Source organism: Saccostrea echinata, unplaced genomic scaffold, assembly GCF_033153115.1.
Source record: "Saccostrea echinata isolate AGI-Se365-2 ecotype Australia unplaced genomic scaffold, CSIRO_AGI_Sech_v1 ptg000007l, whole genome shotgun sequence".
In the NCBI taxonomy this organism is placed as follows: Eukaryota; Metazoa; Mollusca; class Bivalvia; order Ostreida; family Ostreidae; genus Saccostrea; species Saccostrea echinata.
This window is the reverse complement of record NW_026889756.1, coordinates 1,832,804-1,852,891: the sequence shown is the minus strand read 5'-3', so window position 1 is coordinate 1,852,891 and position 20,088 is coordinate 1,832,804. Positions and strand designations below refer to the sequence as shown.

The following is a 20,088-nucleotide window of genomic DNA, read 5'->3' as shown; positions in this document are numbered from 1 at the left end:
ATTAGACAACATTCCAGATTAAACAGCATTTTGAACACTTGAATGTACTCAAAGGGATCATTATAATAGATAAAACTTCAGATAACACAACATTCAGATCAGACAAGTTTCACTGTAATACATACCCTTTTCCATATCACATCGTACATGTATATCAGCTCTTGGCCAATATCAGCCCCTCGGCCCTCTAGCTTATACTGGTGTCGTGGGCTTATACAGGATGTGATATGGAAAGATATGTATTACTCTCTATACACGTTTGTTACTTTTGGTTTGATATGGACTTTCACTTGCCATTTTGACAGTGATAAATGTTTTTGAACCAGTCATTGATATGAAACATAATGATGTCACTCATATCACACAGTGCGAAATCGGTGTACTTACTACTAAGTATATGATAAAACCTTTTACACTGTCCGGTGTTCACGTATTTAATTAAGCTAAATCAAGTATACCCAATGGCACAGGATTGGTGGTTTTAATCTACAACAAAGGCATAAACGGAGTTCCCTTAGATAGTAATAATAACAGATCAATGTTAATGGCAAGAAATTCAAGAACCTAAACAAACATTTTAACACTGTTTTATGTATCACATTTTTATTTTGGGTCAACTTTTAAAAACAATACAAGAAACAAATTAAAGAGTTGTCTGTCCTAAAGTTTATACTTCATTGTAAGGTTTGAGGGAGAGTCTCGGAGCAATGTTCATTGATTGTAATTCCTGGAATAGCAGTTTACATGCGTATGGCATTTTGAGAGTGGACACGTGACGTGAAGATTTACAGAACTCGCACCATCCCGAGTATCCCAGAAGGCCACATTCACCGCAAACATCCACCTCAAATGCATCACTGGATATCATTAATCTCTCCAACAGCAGCATGCTGTAATGTATAAAAGAATATTATGGTACATTGTATGAAAATAAAAATCATGAATATACAAATTACTACACTAGAAAATCCTCTTGTAAATGACTCAAAATACATTTAAGTTACCACTAAAATAATACACTCAGTCTGACAAAGTCTGATGATACATGTAAACTGGACATTCTTGGTCAATCAGTAGCATACTTACATTAATTGCCCTACCACATTGAAGCAAATCCCTTCCCTTATTTAAAACACCACACTACATCCATGAATAATTTTTAAAATTTATTCCTATAATACAATCAATGAAACCTTTACTACACTAAAAAAGCCCATGAGTAATAAGAAAATATCATTTTTATAACACACAAACCTTGCTCCATAGCCAATGAGACAATCTCGCTCCATCTCACCCAGTCTCAGACCACCATCTCGAGATCGGCCCTCTGTTGGTTGTCGAGTCAGCACAGCTCTCGGTCCCTTGGCTCTGGCATGCATTTTATCTAGGACCATGTGCTTCAGTTTCTGATAGTATATGGGACCAAAGAAAATGTACGCCTCAAGTGGTTCCCTATAAAAACAAACAATTTTTACTTCCTTTGATATCTTCAAAGTTATTCCCTGGGTAAAGATTTGGACTTAATATTTCTTTCATTACAGTTACCCTGTTATTCCTGAGGTGACAAAATCTTTGCCAAGATAATTGAATCCATGTCTGACCAAATCTTCTGACAAATCACACACTTTGTCTCCACCAAAAGCTGAAATTAGATACAAGACTTAATTACACAAAAATGAAAATACAGATTGTTGATTTCTGCCTTGGCCTCCAGAACATTTAGTTCAAAATAGTAAAAACATTTGTTTTGTTTAGTTCTTCCTCCATACAACTTTTTGGATTTAAAATTTAGTTTGGATAGTTAAATAAGATGTTGTGAATGCAATGTTATCTTAATTTTTTTTTATCTGAAAATGAAATCTTAATTTTGCAATTACATAATTTACATTGAATCCAGCATGCAGGTTAACTGTGTACAAAAGATTGGCAGTTATGTTACATCAGAGAGTTACCTGTTCCATAGTGGAACTTCCCATCTAGGACACCTGCCTTACTCCCCATCAGTTCCATAAGTTTACCCACAGTCATTCTGGAGGGGTACCCATGGGGGTTCATTATCTGAAGGTCAAACAACGAAGATCATGAAACATCTTATACATAAAGCAAAAACAATAAGCATGTATAGTGGGGATACATAAAGCAAACAATAAGCATGTATAGTGGGGAAAAATTTCAATGTTACGCCAATACTTACAATGTCTGGGCAAATTCCCTGAAATTAAGAGAGTGTTTAATGAATGTAACATACTTTTAGTGCATTATCTTGAATATATTATATTTGAGTTGAATGTTAATAAACTGTATGACTTAAAGTAAATAAACTAAGGAAATATTAAACATGAAGATATTGAGAAATTGTTCCATACAAGTTCATTATTATATTCATTTTTTTAACAAATCTAGTCTTGAGCATTATTAAAAGCTTTAGAGGAAAATTATTTCGGATTATTTTTCATACATACCAGATCAGTAAATGGCATATCTTCCTGTGGTACAATTAATCCACAAACCCTTGAAATATTCAGAATATCAGAAATTATCAATTACTGAGTACAATGTACATGTACAGATCTACATAAGCCAGAAATCTGACTTTATTAACACATATCAAAAAGTGATTTACCAAAGGTTGTTACCTCTCATTCATATCAAAGGTCAAGGCCCCCAACAATGAATGTTTACAATCCAGGGAACTTTTATAAAGTTGACCTAAAGTAACTACTTAATCTGGTGATTTACCCTTTCTGTCCGTGCCTGCTGCTGAATTTGTCCCCGATTTCCGGTCTACGTGTCTGTCGCTGTAAGATCTTAATCAGGAATGCTTCCTCTGGATTGGATGTAATCAGAACTTTCTCTATGTAGCAGGCCTCTGCACCTTTGTAACTGAAAAAAAACATTGATCAATGTTTTGAGGATATTCGATGTATTTACTGGATATGAAATTTATTCACAAGCAATGCAGGATGCTTCTCTGTTTTCACGAGTGCAAAGCATGACTGAAAAAAATACTGTCTCACAAGAGAAAGAAACTATCAATATTATTAGAACCTCTCTATACTTTGATCCCCAGGATTGTGTACTGAAGGTGTACATGCATCAATACTTAATATATAATAGGAACTTCCTGGGGTTGACGATTTATTAAACATGGGAACCTCCCTATACTCTAGTTCCTGGGATATTTTAAAACTAATGTGATGGGTACCTCCCTATAATTTGGCCCTTGGGTTGAGTACTATTGGTATTTTAATGCTCACATGATAGGAATCTCCCTATACTCTGGCCCCTGGGGTTGACGATGTTTTAATACTTCCGTGATGGGGACCTCCCTATACTCTGGCCCCTGGGGTTGACGATGTTTTAATACTTCCGTGATGGGGATCTCCCTATACTCTGGCCCCTGGGGATGTAGATGTATTAACACTTAATAAGTTAAAGGAACCTCCCTACACTCTGGCCCTTGGGGTTGAGGATGTTTTATTACTTACGTGATGGGGACCTCCCTATACTCTAGCCCCTGGGGTTGTGGATGTTTTAATACTTATGTGATGGGGATACCCTATACTCTGGCCCCTGAGGTTGTTGATGTATTAATACTTACGTGATGGGTACCTCCCTATACTCTGGCCCCTGGGGTTGATGATGAATTAATACTTACGTGATGGGGACCTCCCTATACTCTGGCCCCTGGGGTTGACCCTGTGTTGTAGGAGATTGTTGTATTGGGTTCATTGTCACCGTGGGCATCCACTTATTAACAAGCACCTGCCTGTTTTCCATTCTCTCTCCTAGTCAATTATTAAAAAGTTAATTATTAAATGATTCTTATTTTGTGAAATATACTGAGTAATGGATGGAAACAGAACTTGACAAGTAAATGGTGACGGTAAAGTCTCATAACTGAGTATGTCATCGATAAAAACATTTCGTTATTTCTTCATTAAACATATGGCTTTGATGACATTTTAACAAGATAAATGCTGCATAATTATATGTAAGTAACCTATGCATCAGTTTGAAGTCCTTATGCATATCTAAAAGTATATATACACCATTCAAGCAAAATTAGATCAGTCATACTTGAATTACTGCTCATATTATTTGTGTCTCAATTTGGGAGTTGAACTATGTACAATCTCCCTTAGCTATCATGCTGATTGCACAGTGTGTAGGTTAATTTCCTCAGAAGTTTGCCCTAACAATCATATTAGGTATGGTATATGCATCCTCTGAAGATATTAAGCACCACACAATATTTTTAGTCAACATTTTATAGAAAATAGGTCAAAAAGGATTATTCTGTAAATGAATTTTCAAAGTAAACTATTTTTCCAGCTTTCTTGTTATTTATCCCTTCAAACTGAATAATTGACTATGAAGAAAGACCCTGAACCTGGCGAGCAGATCCCATCTGAATCCAGAGCTTCGTGTTTCCAGATTGGTTTGTGACTCGTGGCATCTACCATGGGACCCATCACCTTATCAAAACTCTGGTTTGTGTATCTCTTTAGGGTACAGGCCTGTTTTCTGTACACTAAGCATCGACCAAAACCTGCAGAAATAGGAAAAAGAACTTTACTGATCTGTTTTGAGAAAATTCATTTATATTATACATTATTAATGTAATTAAAACAAACGACTTCGTGAACTGATAACTCAGTCTACACATGTACCAAATAGGCTAACTATTGATCTTGATTAACACCTTGGTTCTGAATTAAGCACTTAAAATTCTTCTGTCACTTGATGAAATGTATTTCCTATTTATCTTTTCTCAATTTTCTAGTCCACATATATTGGATTTTTGGGGGGGGAAACACAATCACCAGAGAAAGCACTGACCTCTGTCTAATGAAGCCTTGTTGAGAACCAGCGCATCCTCAATGTCATACCCACTGAAACTCATCACTGCCACTGTAGCATTCTGTCCAGCCGGTAACTTGTCAAAGTGGATCAGCTCAATAGTCTACAAATAAAACAATGCTTACATACTTATTGAAGGGTATTTCTTCTTATTGTTGAGTAGAATTTGAAAGACTATTTTCCTACCATAAAATACAAAGATTCTAACAAATTTCATATAGCTACGAATAAGGTGATGCATTTACCGTATAACAAGTATTTTCTGCTGTTGGAAATTTTTGCGATTTAACCCCTAAAAGGTAGCAAATTAATTTCTGGGTTTTCAATTTCTCCAGTTGCATTATACCACAAAAATTTATTAATGGAATATGATCACCAAATTCTATGGATTTGGCAAATTCTTTATATCATACATCCATAAGCATAAATTTTTTTAAATATAGAGTAAGAAGTTCTGAAATAACATTAATCAGGTTGTCTGACATACACACCATTTAGGCCGAAAAAAATTAATCAATATTTTCTCAGGCACCTCAGCATCAGGTCAAACACTGCCGCATTGATCAATTTTATTGACATATTGAAAAGGGAAAAAACTCAATTTTCTATTTTTCCAAGTTGAAGAAGAAAATTGAGTTATTCCCCTTTTCATAAAGTTAACGTTTTTATTAGATAAACAATACCTTTCTTGTTAATACCGTATTTTATGAATTTTCTTTGTTTAGAATAACATTATTTAAAGTTGAATACATATTTTAATTAATGTCAAAGAACAAAAAAATTAAGAATCAGTTGTTATCATCAATTTGTTGAATGACCAACATGAGAAAAAGGTATAACATCTGCTAAAAAAAAAGAAAAAAAAAAAAAGAAAAAAAAATTTAAAATTTTTGGCCTGAGAAACTATTAATTAATTTTCTATGGCCTTATCACATTTGCATGTATAAATTTTCAATTAATATTGAAGAAATATTTTGCAATTGTAATTTTTGCGGATTTGTCCTGTCCGCAAAACTCCACAAAATTTGGACAACCACAGAAAATACCCGTTACATGTATATGGTATAACTAGTGAAGAGTATTTCTTGTTATTCTTGAAATGAATTTTAAAGACCATTTTTCTAGCATAATATACTGTATCTACATAACTTTTAACAATTTTTACGTAGCTGAGACTATTAGTCCACTCAGCTATGCAACATAATGATATTTATGTCAGAATTTCATATATCCAAAATGGAGTTTAGACCCTACCTTAGATTTGACGAGTGGAGCTTGAGGATAACACAGAAGATACATCAAGGTGTCTATTCTGTTTCTCTGGTTATAGCCAATTGTACCTGTAAAACATTTACATCAATTCACTTAAAGTCCTTTAATACATAATATATGGTTTTTCTCTTTAAATTTTTCATTACTTTAAATTGGTCCTGTAAATACATGTACCAATAGCAAATGTTTAACATTCATATTAAATTTTACATTTTCTTCCATCTCAAGTTTGAGTCTCTCTCTCTTGCTTACATACAGTCAGTGAACTTACCCATGGCTTGCTTGCCCATAGCACACTGGTAAGTATTCCGGGGGGACTGGTTGTGGTGGGGGTAGGGAATTAATCCTGCACACACTCCCAGAATGGTGAAAGGTTCAATCTCCAAATGAGTTGTCTCCCTTTAAAATAAAGAGATGAACTGTAAATCTTTTTTGTACACCAAAGGAAGTTTAAACTTATGAAAGTTTTACTATTCAAATGCTTGCTCTTCACATACACGCAATTGTAGAAATTGATGTTCAATTTAAGTAAGGACATAATGGCACAAGAAAAATTTTATGTAAATTAACGTGAAAGTCAAATCTATGTTACATCTTCACACAATTTTTTTCTCAAGTCAACTGACATGGAAATCATTATATGTTTCCTTTTCATACAAGATTAGGTGAAATTCTAAGAAAATTTTCTTTATGCGAGGTACATCTTGGATTATGATTTGCTACTGATAGAAAATACAGGCAGAAAAAATTTGCTAACTCAGAGCTAATTAGGTCATACCAGGTGATGCCAGACTCATACAATGACACCATACAATCATTTTCCTCATTGACATCTAGGTACTCAACCAGGCCTTCCTTTAAGAAATCATCAAAACTCCTACAAATCAAGAAATGTGCGAAGCTGTAGAAACTCTGGGCCATCTGTTTCTATAACAAGGATGATGGCTTGATAAAAATTCACAAATTAAACTGGATGCCATGTAAACTACTAAATCTTTACCTGAATCCCTGAGTGAGTTCCTCAATGTGTCTTTGTTTTACCAGGGGTTGTCCTTTTTGAACAATTATATAAGGTCTGCAACAAATTAAAAAAAAAAAATTAAAACAAATAAAAAAAAACTTAAGCAAACTTCCTTAATCTTGAAATTGCAGGATTGAAAGAAAACTTTGAAATATAATGCATCTAAGTGCTCAAGATTTCAAACTTGAGAGTCCAATTCATGAAACAATGTACATGTGTATCTTTAAAACATCTTTGACTTACTGTGGGATAATTTTTGTTTATGGGTGACCAATGTTCCTGGATTTCGAATCACCTTACTCATGAATTAACATTCCCATGAACTATTCTGACAACATACATGTATTTATAATTTGAATCTTCTCCATATAAGAGTTACCCACAAAATTATGTCCCCTCAAACCTATAAAATTTTGCTTGTCCACAAACATTACTCCCAGGAATTAAAATGATTCCACAATATACATGTACAAAGAAATATCTGAAATTTTAAAGAGTAACTAATTATTTTACATGTACTAAGTGATGCGATATCCTTCCAGTTTGCTACAATTACCAACCTGCATAATCGGCCTCCATCAGTTGAAATGTAAACACAGCGATGAGTATGGTTAGTACACACTGACACAAACTCACTGATGTATCCTGACCGTCGCATCAAGCGAAAGGTGCGAACCAGTTTATGGTAGTCCCGTATCACTCCTAATATGTTACCTGTTAAACAAAAATAAAATTCTCAATACCAGACTGTAAAATTTGAGAGTAGGAATCCACATGGCAATCATTATCACATTCAGGTCTGTACAAGAATGATAATGGAACACAAATAATATATATGTACATTGAAATATTTTTAAAAGAGATCTCTTTACCAAATACTGTAAGAATTAAACAAGAGGCCCATGGGCCACATCGCTCACCTGAGCACACTGGCTAGACTAAGGCACAAATCAGTTCAGTAATGAACAGGGGGGGAGGGGGGGGGGCTTGAATTTTAAACTACCTGATGATGCTTTCATGTCAATATAACAAATTAATTTGTTGTACTTGAGAAGATTTTAAAAGAATTTTCCCATTTATTCCTTTGTAAAAATTTGATCCCCCATTGTAGCTCCTCCCTATCTCAGGGGTCATCATTTGAACAAACTTGAATCTACATTACCCGAGGATGCTTCCATATCAATAAGACTAACATAGCTTTTCTGTTCTTGAGAAGAAATTTTTTTTCTATATGTTCTTATGTAAAACTTTCGATCCCCCATTGGGCCCCACCCTACCCCCGGGGGTCATCATTTGAACAAAATTGAATCTACACTACCTGAGGATGCTTCCATATAAATTTGACTCATCATGGCTTTGCTGTTCTTGAGAAGAAGATTTTTCCTATATATTTCTATGTAAAACTTTGATCCTCTATTGTGGCCCCGCCCTACCCCCGGGAGCCATGATTTGAACAAAATTGAATCTACACTTCCTGAGGATGCTTCCATATAAATATGACTCTTCATGACTTTACTGTTCTTGAAAAGAAGATTTTTAAAGATTTTTCCTATATATTTCTAAGTAAAATTTGGATCCTCCATTGTGGCCCCGCCCTACCCCCGGGGATCATGGTTTGAACAAACTTGAATCTACACTACCTGAGGATGCTTCCATATAAATATGACTCATCATGGCTTTGCTGCTCTTGAGAAGAAGATTTTTAAAGATTTTTCCTATATATTTCTATGTAAAACTTTGATCCTCACTTGTGGCCCTGCCCTACCCCCCGGGATCATGGTTTGAACAAACTTGAATCTACACTACCTGAGGATGCTTCCATATAAATATGACTCATCATGGCTTTGCTGTTCTTGAAAAGAAGATTTTTAAAGATTTTTCCTATATATTTCTATGTAAAACTTTGATCCTCCATTGTGGCCCCGCCATACCCCCTGGGATCATGATTTGAACAAACTTGAATCTACACTACCTGAGGATGCTTCCTTATAAATATGACTCATCATGGCTTTGCTGTTCTTGAGAAGAAGATTTTTAAAGATTTTTCCTATATATTTCTATGTAAAACTTTGATCCTCACTTGTGGCCCCGCCCTACCCCTGGGGGTCATGGTTTGAACAAACTTGAATCTGCACTACCTGAGGATGCTTCCATATAAATATGACTCATCATGGCTTTGCTGTTCTTGAGAAGAAGATTTTTAAAGATTTTTCCTATATATTTCTATGTAAAACTTTGATCCTCACTTGTGGCCCCGCCCTACCCCCGGGGATCTTGGTTTGAACAAACTTGAATCTGCACTACCTGAGGATGCTTCCATATAAATATGACTCATCATGGCTTTGCTGTTCTTGAGAAGAAGATTTTTAAAGATTTTTCCTATATATTTCTATGTAAAACTTTGATCCTCACTTGTGGCCCCGCCCTACCCCTGGGGGTTATGGTTTGAACAAACTTGAATCTGCACTACCTGAGGATGCTTCCATATAAATATGACTCATCATGGCTTTGCTGTTCTTGAGAAGAAGATTTTTAAAGATTTTTCCTATATACATGTATTTCTATGTAAAACTTTGATCCTCTATTGTGGCCCCGCCCTACCCCCGGGGGTCATGGTTTGAACAAACTTGAATCTGCACTACCTGAGGATGCTTCCATATAAATATGACTCATCATGGCTTTGCTGTTCTTGAGAAGAAGATTTTTAAAGATTTTTCCTATATATTTCTATGTAAAACTTTGATCCTCCATTGTGGCCCCGCCCTACCCCCGGGGGTCATGGTTTGAACAAACTTGAATCTGCACTACCTGAGGATGCTTCCATGTAAATATGACTCATCATGGCTTTGCTGTTCTTGAGAAGAAGATTTTTAAAGATTTTTCCTATATATTTCTATGTAAAACTTTGATCCTCCATTGTGGCCCCGCCCTACCCCCGGGGGTCATGGTTTGAACAAACTTGAATCTACACTACCTGAGGATGCTTCCATATAAATATGACTCATCATGGCTTTGCTGTTCTTGAGAAGAAGATTTTTAAAGATTTTTCCTATATATTTCTATGTAAAACTTTGATCCTCACTTGTGGCCCCGCCCTACCCCCGGGGATCTTGGTTTGAACAAACTTGAATCTGCACTACCTGAGGATGCTTCCATATAAATATGACTCATCATGGCTTTGCTGTTCTTGAGAAGAAGATTTTTAAAGATTTTTCCTATATATTTCTATGTAAAACTTTGATCCTCACTTGTGGCCCCGCCCTACCCCTGGGGGTCATGGTTTGAACAAACTTGAATCTGCACTACCTGAGGATGCTTCCATATAAATATGACTCATCATGGCTTTGCTGTTCTTGAGAAGAAGATTTTTAAAGATTTTTCCTATATATTTCTATGTAAAACTTTGATCCTCACTTGTGGCCCCGCCCTACCCCTGGGGGTCATGGTTTGAACAAACTTGAATCTACACTACCTGAGGATGCTTCCATATAAATATGACTCATCATGGCTTTGCTGTTCTTGAGAAGAAGATTTTTAAAGATTTTTCCTATATATTTCTATGTAAAACTTTGATCCTCCATTGTGGCCCCGCCCTACCCCCGGGGGTCATGGTTTGAACAAACTTGAATCTGCACTACCTGAGGATGCTTCCATATAAATATGACTCATCATGGCTTTGCTGTTCTTGAGAAGAAGATTTTTAAAGATTTTTCCTATATATTTCTATGTAAAACTTTGATCCTCCATTGTGGCCCCGCCCTACCCCCGGGGGTCATGGTTTGAACAAACTTGAATCTACACTACCTGAGGATGCTTCCATATAAATATGACTCATCATGGCTTTGCTGTTCTTGAGAAGAAGATTTTTAAAGATTTTTCCTATATATTTCTATGTAAAACTTTGATCCTCACTTGTGGCCCCGCCCTACCCCTGGGGGTCATGGTTTGAACAAACTTGAATCTGCACTACCTGAGGATGCTTCCATATAAATATGACTCATCATGGCTTTGCTGTTCTTGAGAAGAAGATTTTTAAAGATTTTTCCTATATATTTCTATGTAAAACTTTGATCCTCACTTGTGGCCCCGCCCTACCCCTGGGGGTCATGGTTTGAACAAACTTGAATCTACACTACCTGAGGATGCTTCCATATAAATATGACTCATCATGGCTTTGCTGTTCTTGAGAAGAAGATTTTTAAAGATTTTTCCTATATATTTCTATGTAAAACTTTGATCCTCCATTGTGGCCCCGCCCTACCCCCGGGGGTCATGGTTTGAACAAACTTGAATCTGCACTACCTGAGGATGCTTCCATATAAATATGACTCATCATGGCTTTGCTGTTCTTGAGAAGAAGATTTTTAAAGATTTTTCCTATATATTTCTATGTAAAACTTTGATCCTCCATTGTGGCCCCGCCCTACCCCCCGGGGTCATGGTTTGAACAAACTTGAATCTACACTACTTGAGGATGCTTCCATATAAATATGACTCATCATGGCTTTCCTGTTCTTGAGAAGAAGGTTTTAAAAGATTTTTCCTATATATTTCTATGTAAAACTTTGATCCTCCATTGTGGCCCCGCCCTACCCCCGGGGCTCATGATTTGAACAAACTTGAATCTACACTACCTAAGGATGCTTCCACATGAGTTTTATCTTTCCTGTCCCTATGGTTCTTGAGAAGAAGATTTTTAAATGATGCCATTATTTTTTCACTAATTCCTAATTATCTCCCCTTGGAAGAGGGCATGGCCCTTCATTTGAACAAACTTGAATCCCCTTTACCCAAGAATACTTTGTGGCAAGTTTGGTTGAAATTGGCCCAGTGGTTCTTCAGAAGAAGTCGAAAATGTGAAAAGTTTACAGACAGACGGACAGACAGACGGACAGACAGACGGACGCCGGACAAAATGTGATCAGAAAAGCTCACTTGAGCTTTCAGCTCAGGTGAGCTAAAAAGTTGGTTTACAGTATATATGTACACGGAGATTGAAAATTCTTATGTTGTAGTTTGCTGTCAACTGCTTACTGTAAGCAGTTAAACATGTAGATGGCTGAACACCTGTATATAAAACCTCACCATTCAGGAAGACCAGATAGACCCTGGAGCTGGTCATCTCCTCCCCACTCAGTAGCTGGATGTCCTCCACCCCCAGGTTAAAGGCCAGACGAATAATCGGCCCCTCATCCAGGTCTGTAGTGATATGGGTCATCAGAGCAAGGTTCTTCACAAGTCCACAGGCCTAGAAAAAAGGTCATCAGTGATTGGTCAACAGTAAAAGAGGGTCAGTGATTGGTCAAAAATTGTTAACAGGTAAACTGATTGTACAGTCAGCTTAGAGTGATAAACTGTGAGAAACCCTTCCTTTTTTTCCCAATAATAAGTGCTAAAACAGTTTCAGCACTTATCTAAACATTGCTTTCTAAATAGATAAAGTATGCTTGAATTACCTCCCCTTCTGGTGTGTCGGAGGGACACAGCATTCCCCACTGTGAGGGCTGGAGGGACCGAGGACCACTGACTTTCCTCGTCTTCTCAAACTGCAACAGAAACAGGTTATAAAAGATATACATAAAAGTCATAGAACTGCTTATATTTTACCCATCAGGAACTTAAATATCTTAATTATGGAAAACAATACTTATTTAATATTGGATAAATCTGAACTGTGATTGTTTTGTACTGACCTGACTAGATATGCGGGTCATCATCCCGAGGCAGGAGATAAAAGAGAGACGAGACAGGACCTGAGTAACCCCAGCTCTCTCCATCTTAAATCTCTTAATTGACCAGTTACCCTGGAAACAAAATTAAAATATTAGTTCGATATCCCCATGACAATGTAAATTTTACTTTGTGAAATAAAGTTGATTTTTTAAAATTTTGTTCTTCCTAAGAAGTCATGACAATACTGTTATTCACATATAGATAAGTCATGACAATACTGTTATTCACATATAGATAAGTCATGACAATACTGTTATTCACATATAGATAAGTCATGACAATATTGTTATTCACATATAGATAAGTCATGACAATATTGTTATTCACATATAGATAAGTCATGACAATACTGTTATTCACATATAGATAAGTCATGACAATACTGTTATTCACATATAGATAAGTCATGACAATACTGTTATTCACATATAGATAAGTCATGACAATACTGTTATTCACATATAGATAAGTCATGACAATACTGTTATTCACATATAGATAAGTCATGACAATACTGTTATTCACATATAGATAAGTCATGACAATACTGTTATTCACATATAGATAAGTCATGACAATACTGTTATTTACATATAGATAAGTCATGACAATACTGTTATTCACATATAGATAAGTCATGACAATATTGTTATTCACATATAGATAAGTCATGACAATACTGTTATTCACATATAGATAAGTCATGACAATACTGTTATTCACATATAGATAAGTCATGACAATACTGTTATTCACATATAGATAAGTCATGACAATACTGTTATTCACATATAGATAAGTCATGACAATATTGTTATTCACATATAGATAAGTCATGACAATACTGTTATTCACATATAGATAAGTCATGACAATACTGTTATTCACATATAGATAAGTCATGACAATACTGTTATTCACATATAGATAAGTCATGACAATACTGTTATTCACATATAGATAATATACATGTAGTTACAGGACTATCCTGACCAATGTACACATGAATTATTGCTAGTTTTGCCACTTATAAGTACATGTATCATATATTAAATAGAATTGAAAATTTGAGATTTTCATTTTATTGAAATTTAGAAAAAGATCTCACCAGTAACATTTACTGTATAATTGCATTGACCTCTACCACTTACCGTAGAAATGGCGTTGACCAGTCCATTTGTGATCTGGTCCTGTCTCATGTGTTTGATTATGTCAAATTGAGCAGCCCTTGGTTTAGGAATGGTCATGTCTGCTATCCTCTTCAACTAATTAGGCAGAGAGAATGGGTATGAAGTAATTCATCTGTCAGAACTAATTGTTTACAAACTTAGTGTGTGAAATTATACAAAGTTTTTGTTTACAATTGTACATTAAGCTGTAAGCAAATGATATCATTATCCTCAGCTATTCTAATTTCATCAGCACTGATGTGTGACATAAACACAATGCCTGAAATTTCATCTATAATTCAGAAAAGGAGAAAATCTAATCATCTAAAATGTCCCCCAAATTAGTGAAATTAGAGTCACTAAATGTATACATGTACAGTAACATGCTTTAAATAAATATTCTAAAAAATATGAAGCAAACAAAACCTATAAATGTAATACCTCAGAGTTGAACTTTTTGAACAAATCCTCAAACAACAAAGAGAGAAGCTGTCCTGCTAACTCCAGTCTCTTGTTGCCATAGTAATCGCGGTCATCACCTTTGACCTGCTGGTCCTTTGCTAGGATGACCCGTCTGACCATCAGAGCAAGGTATGCTGCCTTTAACTTAAAGTTCCACTCCACAACCTGTACAGCAGTGATAAAAATTACTCATTCACATACACCCACGTGTTTGTTTACCTTTATATGTCTGAATCTTTGGATCTTGATTTGCCTTTTAAGGCAGAGTCATTAGTATGTTGCAAATTTTAAATTATTAAAAAGCATGCATATTCAACTCCTTCCATTTTTTTAAAATGAAAATAATTCTGTCAAATCAATTGGATTGTACAATCATGATTGCATGTGTCTCTCTAGATTTTTCCACCTACCGGTACATGAGCTAGCACTATGTCATGCAGAGCCTCTCGGGCCTCATCTATCTTTGTTTTCTTGGATCCACCCCAAACTCTTCTCTGCCTCACCCTCTGTCCTATATATTTTAAAGCCTGAAATCCAAAGGCATATAAATGAAATTAACCTTTTATTTGAAGTCAATGAAAGTTTGAATTATCCATGGGTAAAATATCTGGCAAAATAATATTAAACAGGAAAACTTCTACTATACAAGCCTCTATAAAATTAAAGGTGGCTTATAATATGATCATATGAGCAATCAACTAGAAATATGTCCATAGGACATGAATGCCCTGCCGAGGGTATATTAGTAATGCAACCTGAAAATTTGTATTAGTGTATGAAATTTGATGAGATTATCTTGAATAGTTTCTTTGAAATTGAAATTGAAATCTAAAAAGTTGGATATAGATGATAAATTCTTGCCAAATAATGTATAAGTGTATAAACGTACATAAATATATCTTAAATGGTTTCTTTCAAATTAAGCAAAATGCAAATCTAAGAAAAGTGAGGTCAAGGTCACAGGAAAGTTCAAGGTCAAATGTTTTTGATGCAGTTGAATACTTCTCACAAATACGTATCAGCATATTTAAGTTTGATAAAAATATTTTGAATGGTTTATTTAAAATGAGCTAAACACTAATTTAAAATAAATGAAGTTCAGGTCAAAGGAAAGGTCATGGTCAAAAAATGTTGATGCAGTTGAAAAGGTTACAGCAGTATGTATTAGCATATAGAGTTTGATAAAAATATTATGAATGTTTTCTTTAAAACTGAGTTAAACACAAATTGAAAAAAGTGAGGTCAAGGTCAAAGGAAAGGTCAAGGTCAAAAAATATTGATGCAGTTGAATAGCTTACATCAGTATGTATCAGCATATGAAGTTTGACACTAATTTAAGAAAAGTGAGGTCAAGGTCAAAAAATGTTGATGCAGTTGAATAGCTTACATCAGTATGTATCAACATATGAAGTTTGATTACACTATCTTGAATGGTATCTTTAAAACTGAGCTAAACACTAGTTTAAGAAAAGTGAGGTCAAGGTCAAATGAAAGGTAAAAAAATGTTGATGCAGTTGAATAGCTCACATCAGTATGTATCAACATATGAAGTTTGATAAAATTATCTTGGATAGTTTCTTTGAAACTGAGCTTTGAACAGAGCTAAACGCAAAGTGTGATGGAAAGACAGACAGAAGAAGGACATGACAAACACTATATGCCCCGGCCATATTCATGGCGGGGCATAATAAAAAATGCCACAAATCACAAAATGAAGCCAAAACTTGTGATTCTTGTGAAAAATTGGGTTTGAAAAACACTTGAGGCGGCACAAGGGTGTTAAGGCTACCTAATGCTGAGTACATATGTGTGCTGGCAGAAGAAAAGCATTAAGAAAAGTTGCAATTGCTACCTGCAGTTGATTTAAAATCACATCTTTATTACAAATAGGGACACACATTTCTGTTTATATAAAAAGATGGCAGATTGGGTTAGAGGGGTGACAATATCTATAGTACCTGTAGCTGAGTGAACACCTGGGCACGGTGACATTCCTCCAGACACGGTGCGACGGACGTCAGAATCTCCTCCTCACTCCCGATCATCTGTACGATTTCCTGGTCACACTCAATCCCCATGGCCTTGAAGGCTATAGCTACAGGTATGTCCTAAAACATCACACTACATTGTCATGCACATTAAAATACAGGAATGTCCTAAAATGTCACACTACATAGTAATGCACATTACCTATTAGATAAAATACTGAGGAGTATTTGGCAATTTCAAAAGAAACCTACCTAACCTTTACATTTAAAAGTGATTTTTAACAGAATATACCTTTATCATAGCTAAGGATTTCAAGACAAAATGACTTCCTATTTGATCAAAGATGTAGGCATGGAGGCAGTTTTGCAAGCAGGAGAATCAACACACAAAAGCAAATTGTATTTTTAAACGAAGAAAATTTGACCAGATCAAAATCAAAGAATGTAAATTTTGTATCACCCATGTAACAGTACCTCTGTGAATGTGTTGTGTCGTAGGTAGTATTTCTCATGCTTTGTGGATACATATGTTTTACTTTTCCTTTCATGAGTAGAGCTGTAACACAGAAAAAAGAAATCTCCTTAAAATACATGTACATCATGATAGCAGTATTAAGCATATCAAATTAGTTATTCTTTTAAAATATGTTTTGGGGTTCATTTGTATGTTTTGTGGTCTCTTAGTATTCTCTAGTGTCATTTACATGTACCATAATCCATGATATCGTAAATAAACTTAATAAAAACAATGAATTTTATACAAATGTTTAACCTGCAAGATTTAGAACTTAATGATTTTAAATTCATTCATTTGCTACTATAGTTAAATTGGTCTAAACTGAACATCAGGGGTTCTGTAAAATTTGCCAGATTAGAAATCTTGAGAGGAGAATGTTTAATTTATAATAATAAAAAAATATATATATATTTGTGGGCTAAAATAGTTTGCTGGAATTGCACAGAATCTGGATTGATCAAGGTTAATTAATATATTCAGTTCAGATTCTACTGGAAAGTACCAAAAACTGAATTTCCTTTTTCACTCTGTATCTATTTTTAGCACTGACCTTGTAACGGAGCATTCTATTGAGCGATTTCTCCCTATCTCTGTGTCTACCATCATTCTATTTTTAGACAGCTGCTCCTGGATTAAGATGACTTTCTCTGTCCCTCTGGTGATGAAGTAACCCCCGGGGTCCATTGGACACTCGTTCAGTTTGGCCATCTCAGCCGGACTTTTACCATTCAGCACACAGTTAGAGCTCCTCAACATTATAGGCATTCTAAAGAAACAAACAGATCACAAAATTAATACATATTAAACATGACCATTGTTAAGAATCCTGAGCATTACAGAAGAAAAAGCAAGAATAAAGTTCCCTTTTATCTGTCAGTGTGGGCATCATTACCTCCCTATGGGAAGGTTGTTCCTAACAATCCTCTGGTTTCCTCGAGTGTACTCGATATCCACTGTGATAGGGGCAGAGTATGTCATGTCCCGCAAACGACACTGCAATTAATAACACAAAAGTTTGTTAAAAGAAAAATTAAAATGGTAAATCTTTTGTTTTCATAGACTTCTAGCAAGTATGTTGATGTACCTATGTTTTTAGCAATTAAATGGGTTGTTGAGATGCTAGACAAATCTTTGTGGGATATGATTTCCTTTGTTAGATTTAATTTCTTTAGTGAGATGTGAGACAGACCTACTTTGTGAGATCACACAGGTTAAATGAGATGTGAGACAGACCTACTTTGTGAGATCACACAGGTTAAGTGAGATGTGAGACAGACCTACTTTGTGAGATCACACAGGTTAAGTGAGATGTGAGACAGTCTTACTTTGTGAGATCACACAGGTTAAGTGAGATGTGAGACAGGCCTCCTTTGTGAGACCAGACAGGTTAAGTGAGATGTGAGACAAACTTACTTCGTGAGGTGATATAGGTTTTGTGATGTTAAATCCTTCCTCCACATCCGGCATTCCAACATAAATATTCAAATATCTACATTGACAAAAAAAAGGATAAGGCGTACATAGAAAACAGAGATTGTTTACTGGCACTCTACAAAAGGATTGACAAATTGACTTACAATATAAGTAACTTCTTTTCATTTTTTATCAAGGTAGGTTTAATATATTAAAATTAATCACAGAATACTTACTTCATGTAAAAGTTGGGATCTGCATCACTTAATATTTTGTCATTGGCTTTCATTATGTTCTTTATCTACAAATGAATATGATATAGAATAAAAATATTTTACATTCAATACTATGAAATTCCCTGGTGCTGAAAAAAAAAACGTACTCTTTCATCAGTAGAAGAAGTTCTCTCTGAACATTTAATGACAGTATTAAGCCATCACATAATGATACACAAATAACACAATGCAGATATGTGATTTTCACTTCAGAAATTTAAATTCAAACTTTAATTTTCACGGAAAAAAAACTGGTCATTTTTGAAAGTGAATTAGATAATAAAAGATTTGTTTCCCTTTGCATGATACTTACTTCCACATTGATGAAGTAGTTAAAGGAATCTATGTGTTGTTTGACCAGCCCTTTCACCTTCAGAAATGCAGGCAGCAACTTCCATTTTTCCTACAGATATCAAATTTATTCATGATACCATTGATATTGTACTCAATAGTCACACCATTGAGGTCAACATGCATATTCTGTAACAATTCTCCATTTTTTTCGTTCAGTTTTTTAAAACTCTAGCAAGAGGCCCAAGGGCCTTAACAATCACCAGAGTATAAGACAGCTCCATAAAGACAACAAAGTATTAATGAGCATAAATCAGTGTTGATAACTTCAAGCAGTGATGAAAATACAGGCAAAATAAGTGTTCAGTTAAATGGTGAGAGAAAAAAAGCAAATCCTTTAAAGAAGTGATAGAAAAAAATTATTAAGAGAAAAACTTCTTTTAGTTTTTTTTTTTACTGACTCTATTCTAACAGGAAAGGAGAAAAATATGGCTGGACCAAGAATCAAAGCCAGGGCAGATCCCGTCACTTGTCAGGTGTTCTACCAACTGAACTAGCCACTCTGATATCCATGGCCCAAACTATTACAAATGATACGTAGCCAAAAAAACAAAACAAAACAAAAACACACACACACACAAAACAACGGTTGATGATAAAAGAGATGAACAATGGTTGAAGATTTTATCAATCTGAGAGATGATGAAAATTCTAGCTGTGTGTTAGTGAAATGATTGGCATATACATGTGATGTATATAAGTTTCAAAGCACAGGACCTTACACTTACACTGCCAGTAATGTTAATCCTTTTAAATTCACATACTAATGACTAAAACAATGGTAAATTATTATTTTTCTAAATAACTTTTATTTATTTTTACACACTGGAAGCTCCAGTTTCAAAATAAGCTTGTAACAAACTATTAAAGTACCTTTATCGTCTTAATTGGTGCCGCCAACTTTTCTTTGTCCATTCGCATAATTTCTTCGATGTCCTCCATGCTTGCTTTCCTGTGTTGTCCGTACAGCAGTTAAAAAACTTACGAGTTACATTACTGTTTCGTCAGTTTCAGTTAGCTCTTT

The 20,088-nt window shown here is 35.1% G+C and overlaps 1 protein-coding gene across 1 annotated transcript; it reads right to left on the bottom strand.

Moving 5' to 3' along the window:
* Nucleotides 1–586: 586 nt before the first annotated feature.
* On the bottom strand, nt 587–20,048 carry LOC133180713 (DNA-directed RNA polymerase III subunit RPC2-like). The gene is made up of 29 exons (XM_061315184.1): nt 19,938–20,048; nt 19,027–19,116; nt 18,675–18,739; nt 18,439–18,514; nt 17,918–18,018; nt 17,576–17,791; nt 16,983–17,064; nt 16,479–16,628; nt 14,931–15,047; nt 14,500–14,685; nt 14,041–14,154; nt 12,850–12,960; nt 12,613–12,702; nt 12,242–12,404; nt 7,717–7,870; nt 7,136–7,210; nt 6,914–7,012; nt 6,407–6,534; nt 6,118–6,203; nt 4,843–4,966; nt 4,394–4,552; nt 3,659–3,788; nt 2,740–2,883; nt 2,463–2,511; nt 2,195–2,212; nt 1,953–2,058; nt 1,546–1,642; nt 1,255–1,452; nt 587–890 (listed from the first exon to the last, which is right to left on the bottom strand). The coding sequence occupies exons 1-29, from the start codon at nt 20,004–20,006 to the stop codon at nt 668–670; spliced, it is 3,420 nt and encodes a 1,139-aa protein (XP_061171168.1). The 5' UTR covers nt 20,007–20,048; the 3' UTR covers nt 587–667.
* Between the last annotated feature and the right edge of the window lie 40 nt (nt 20,049–20,088).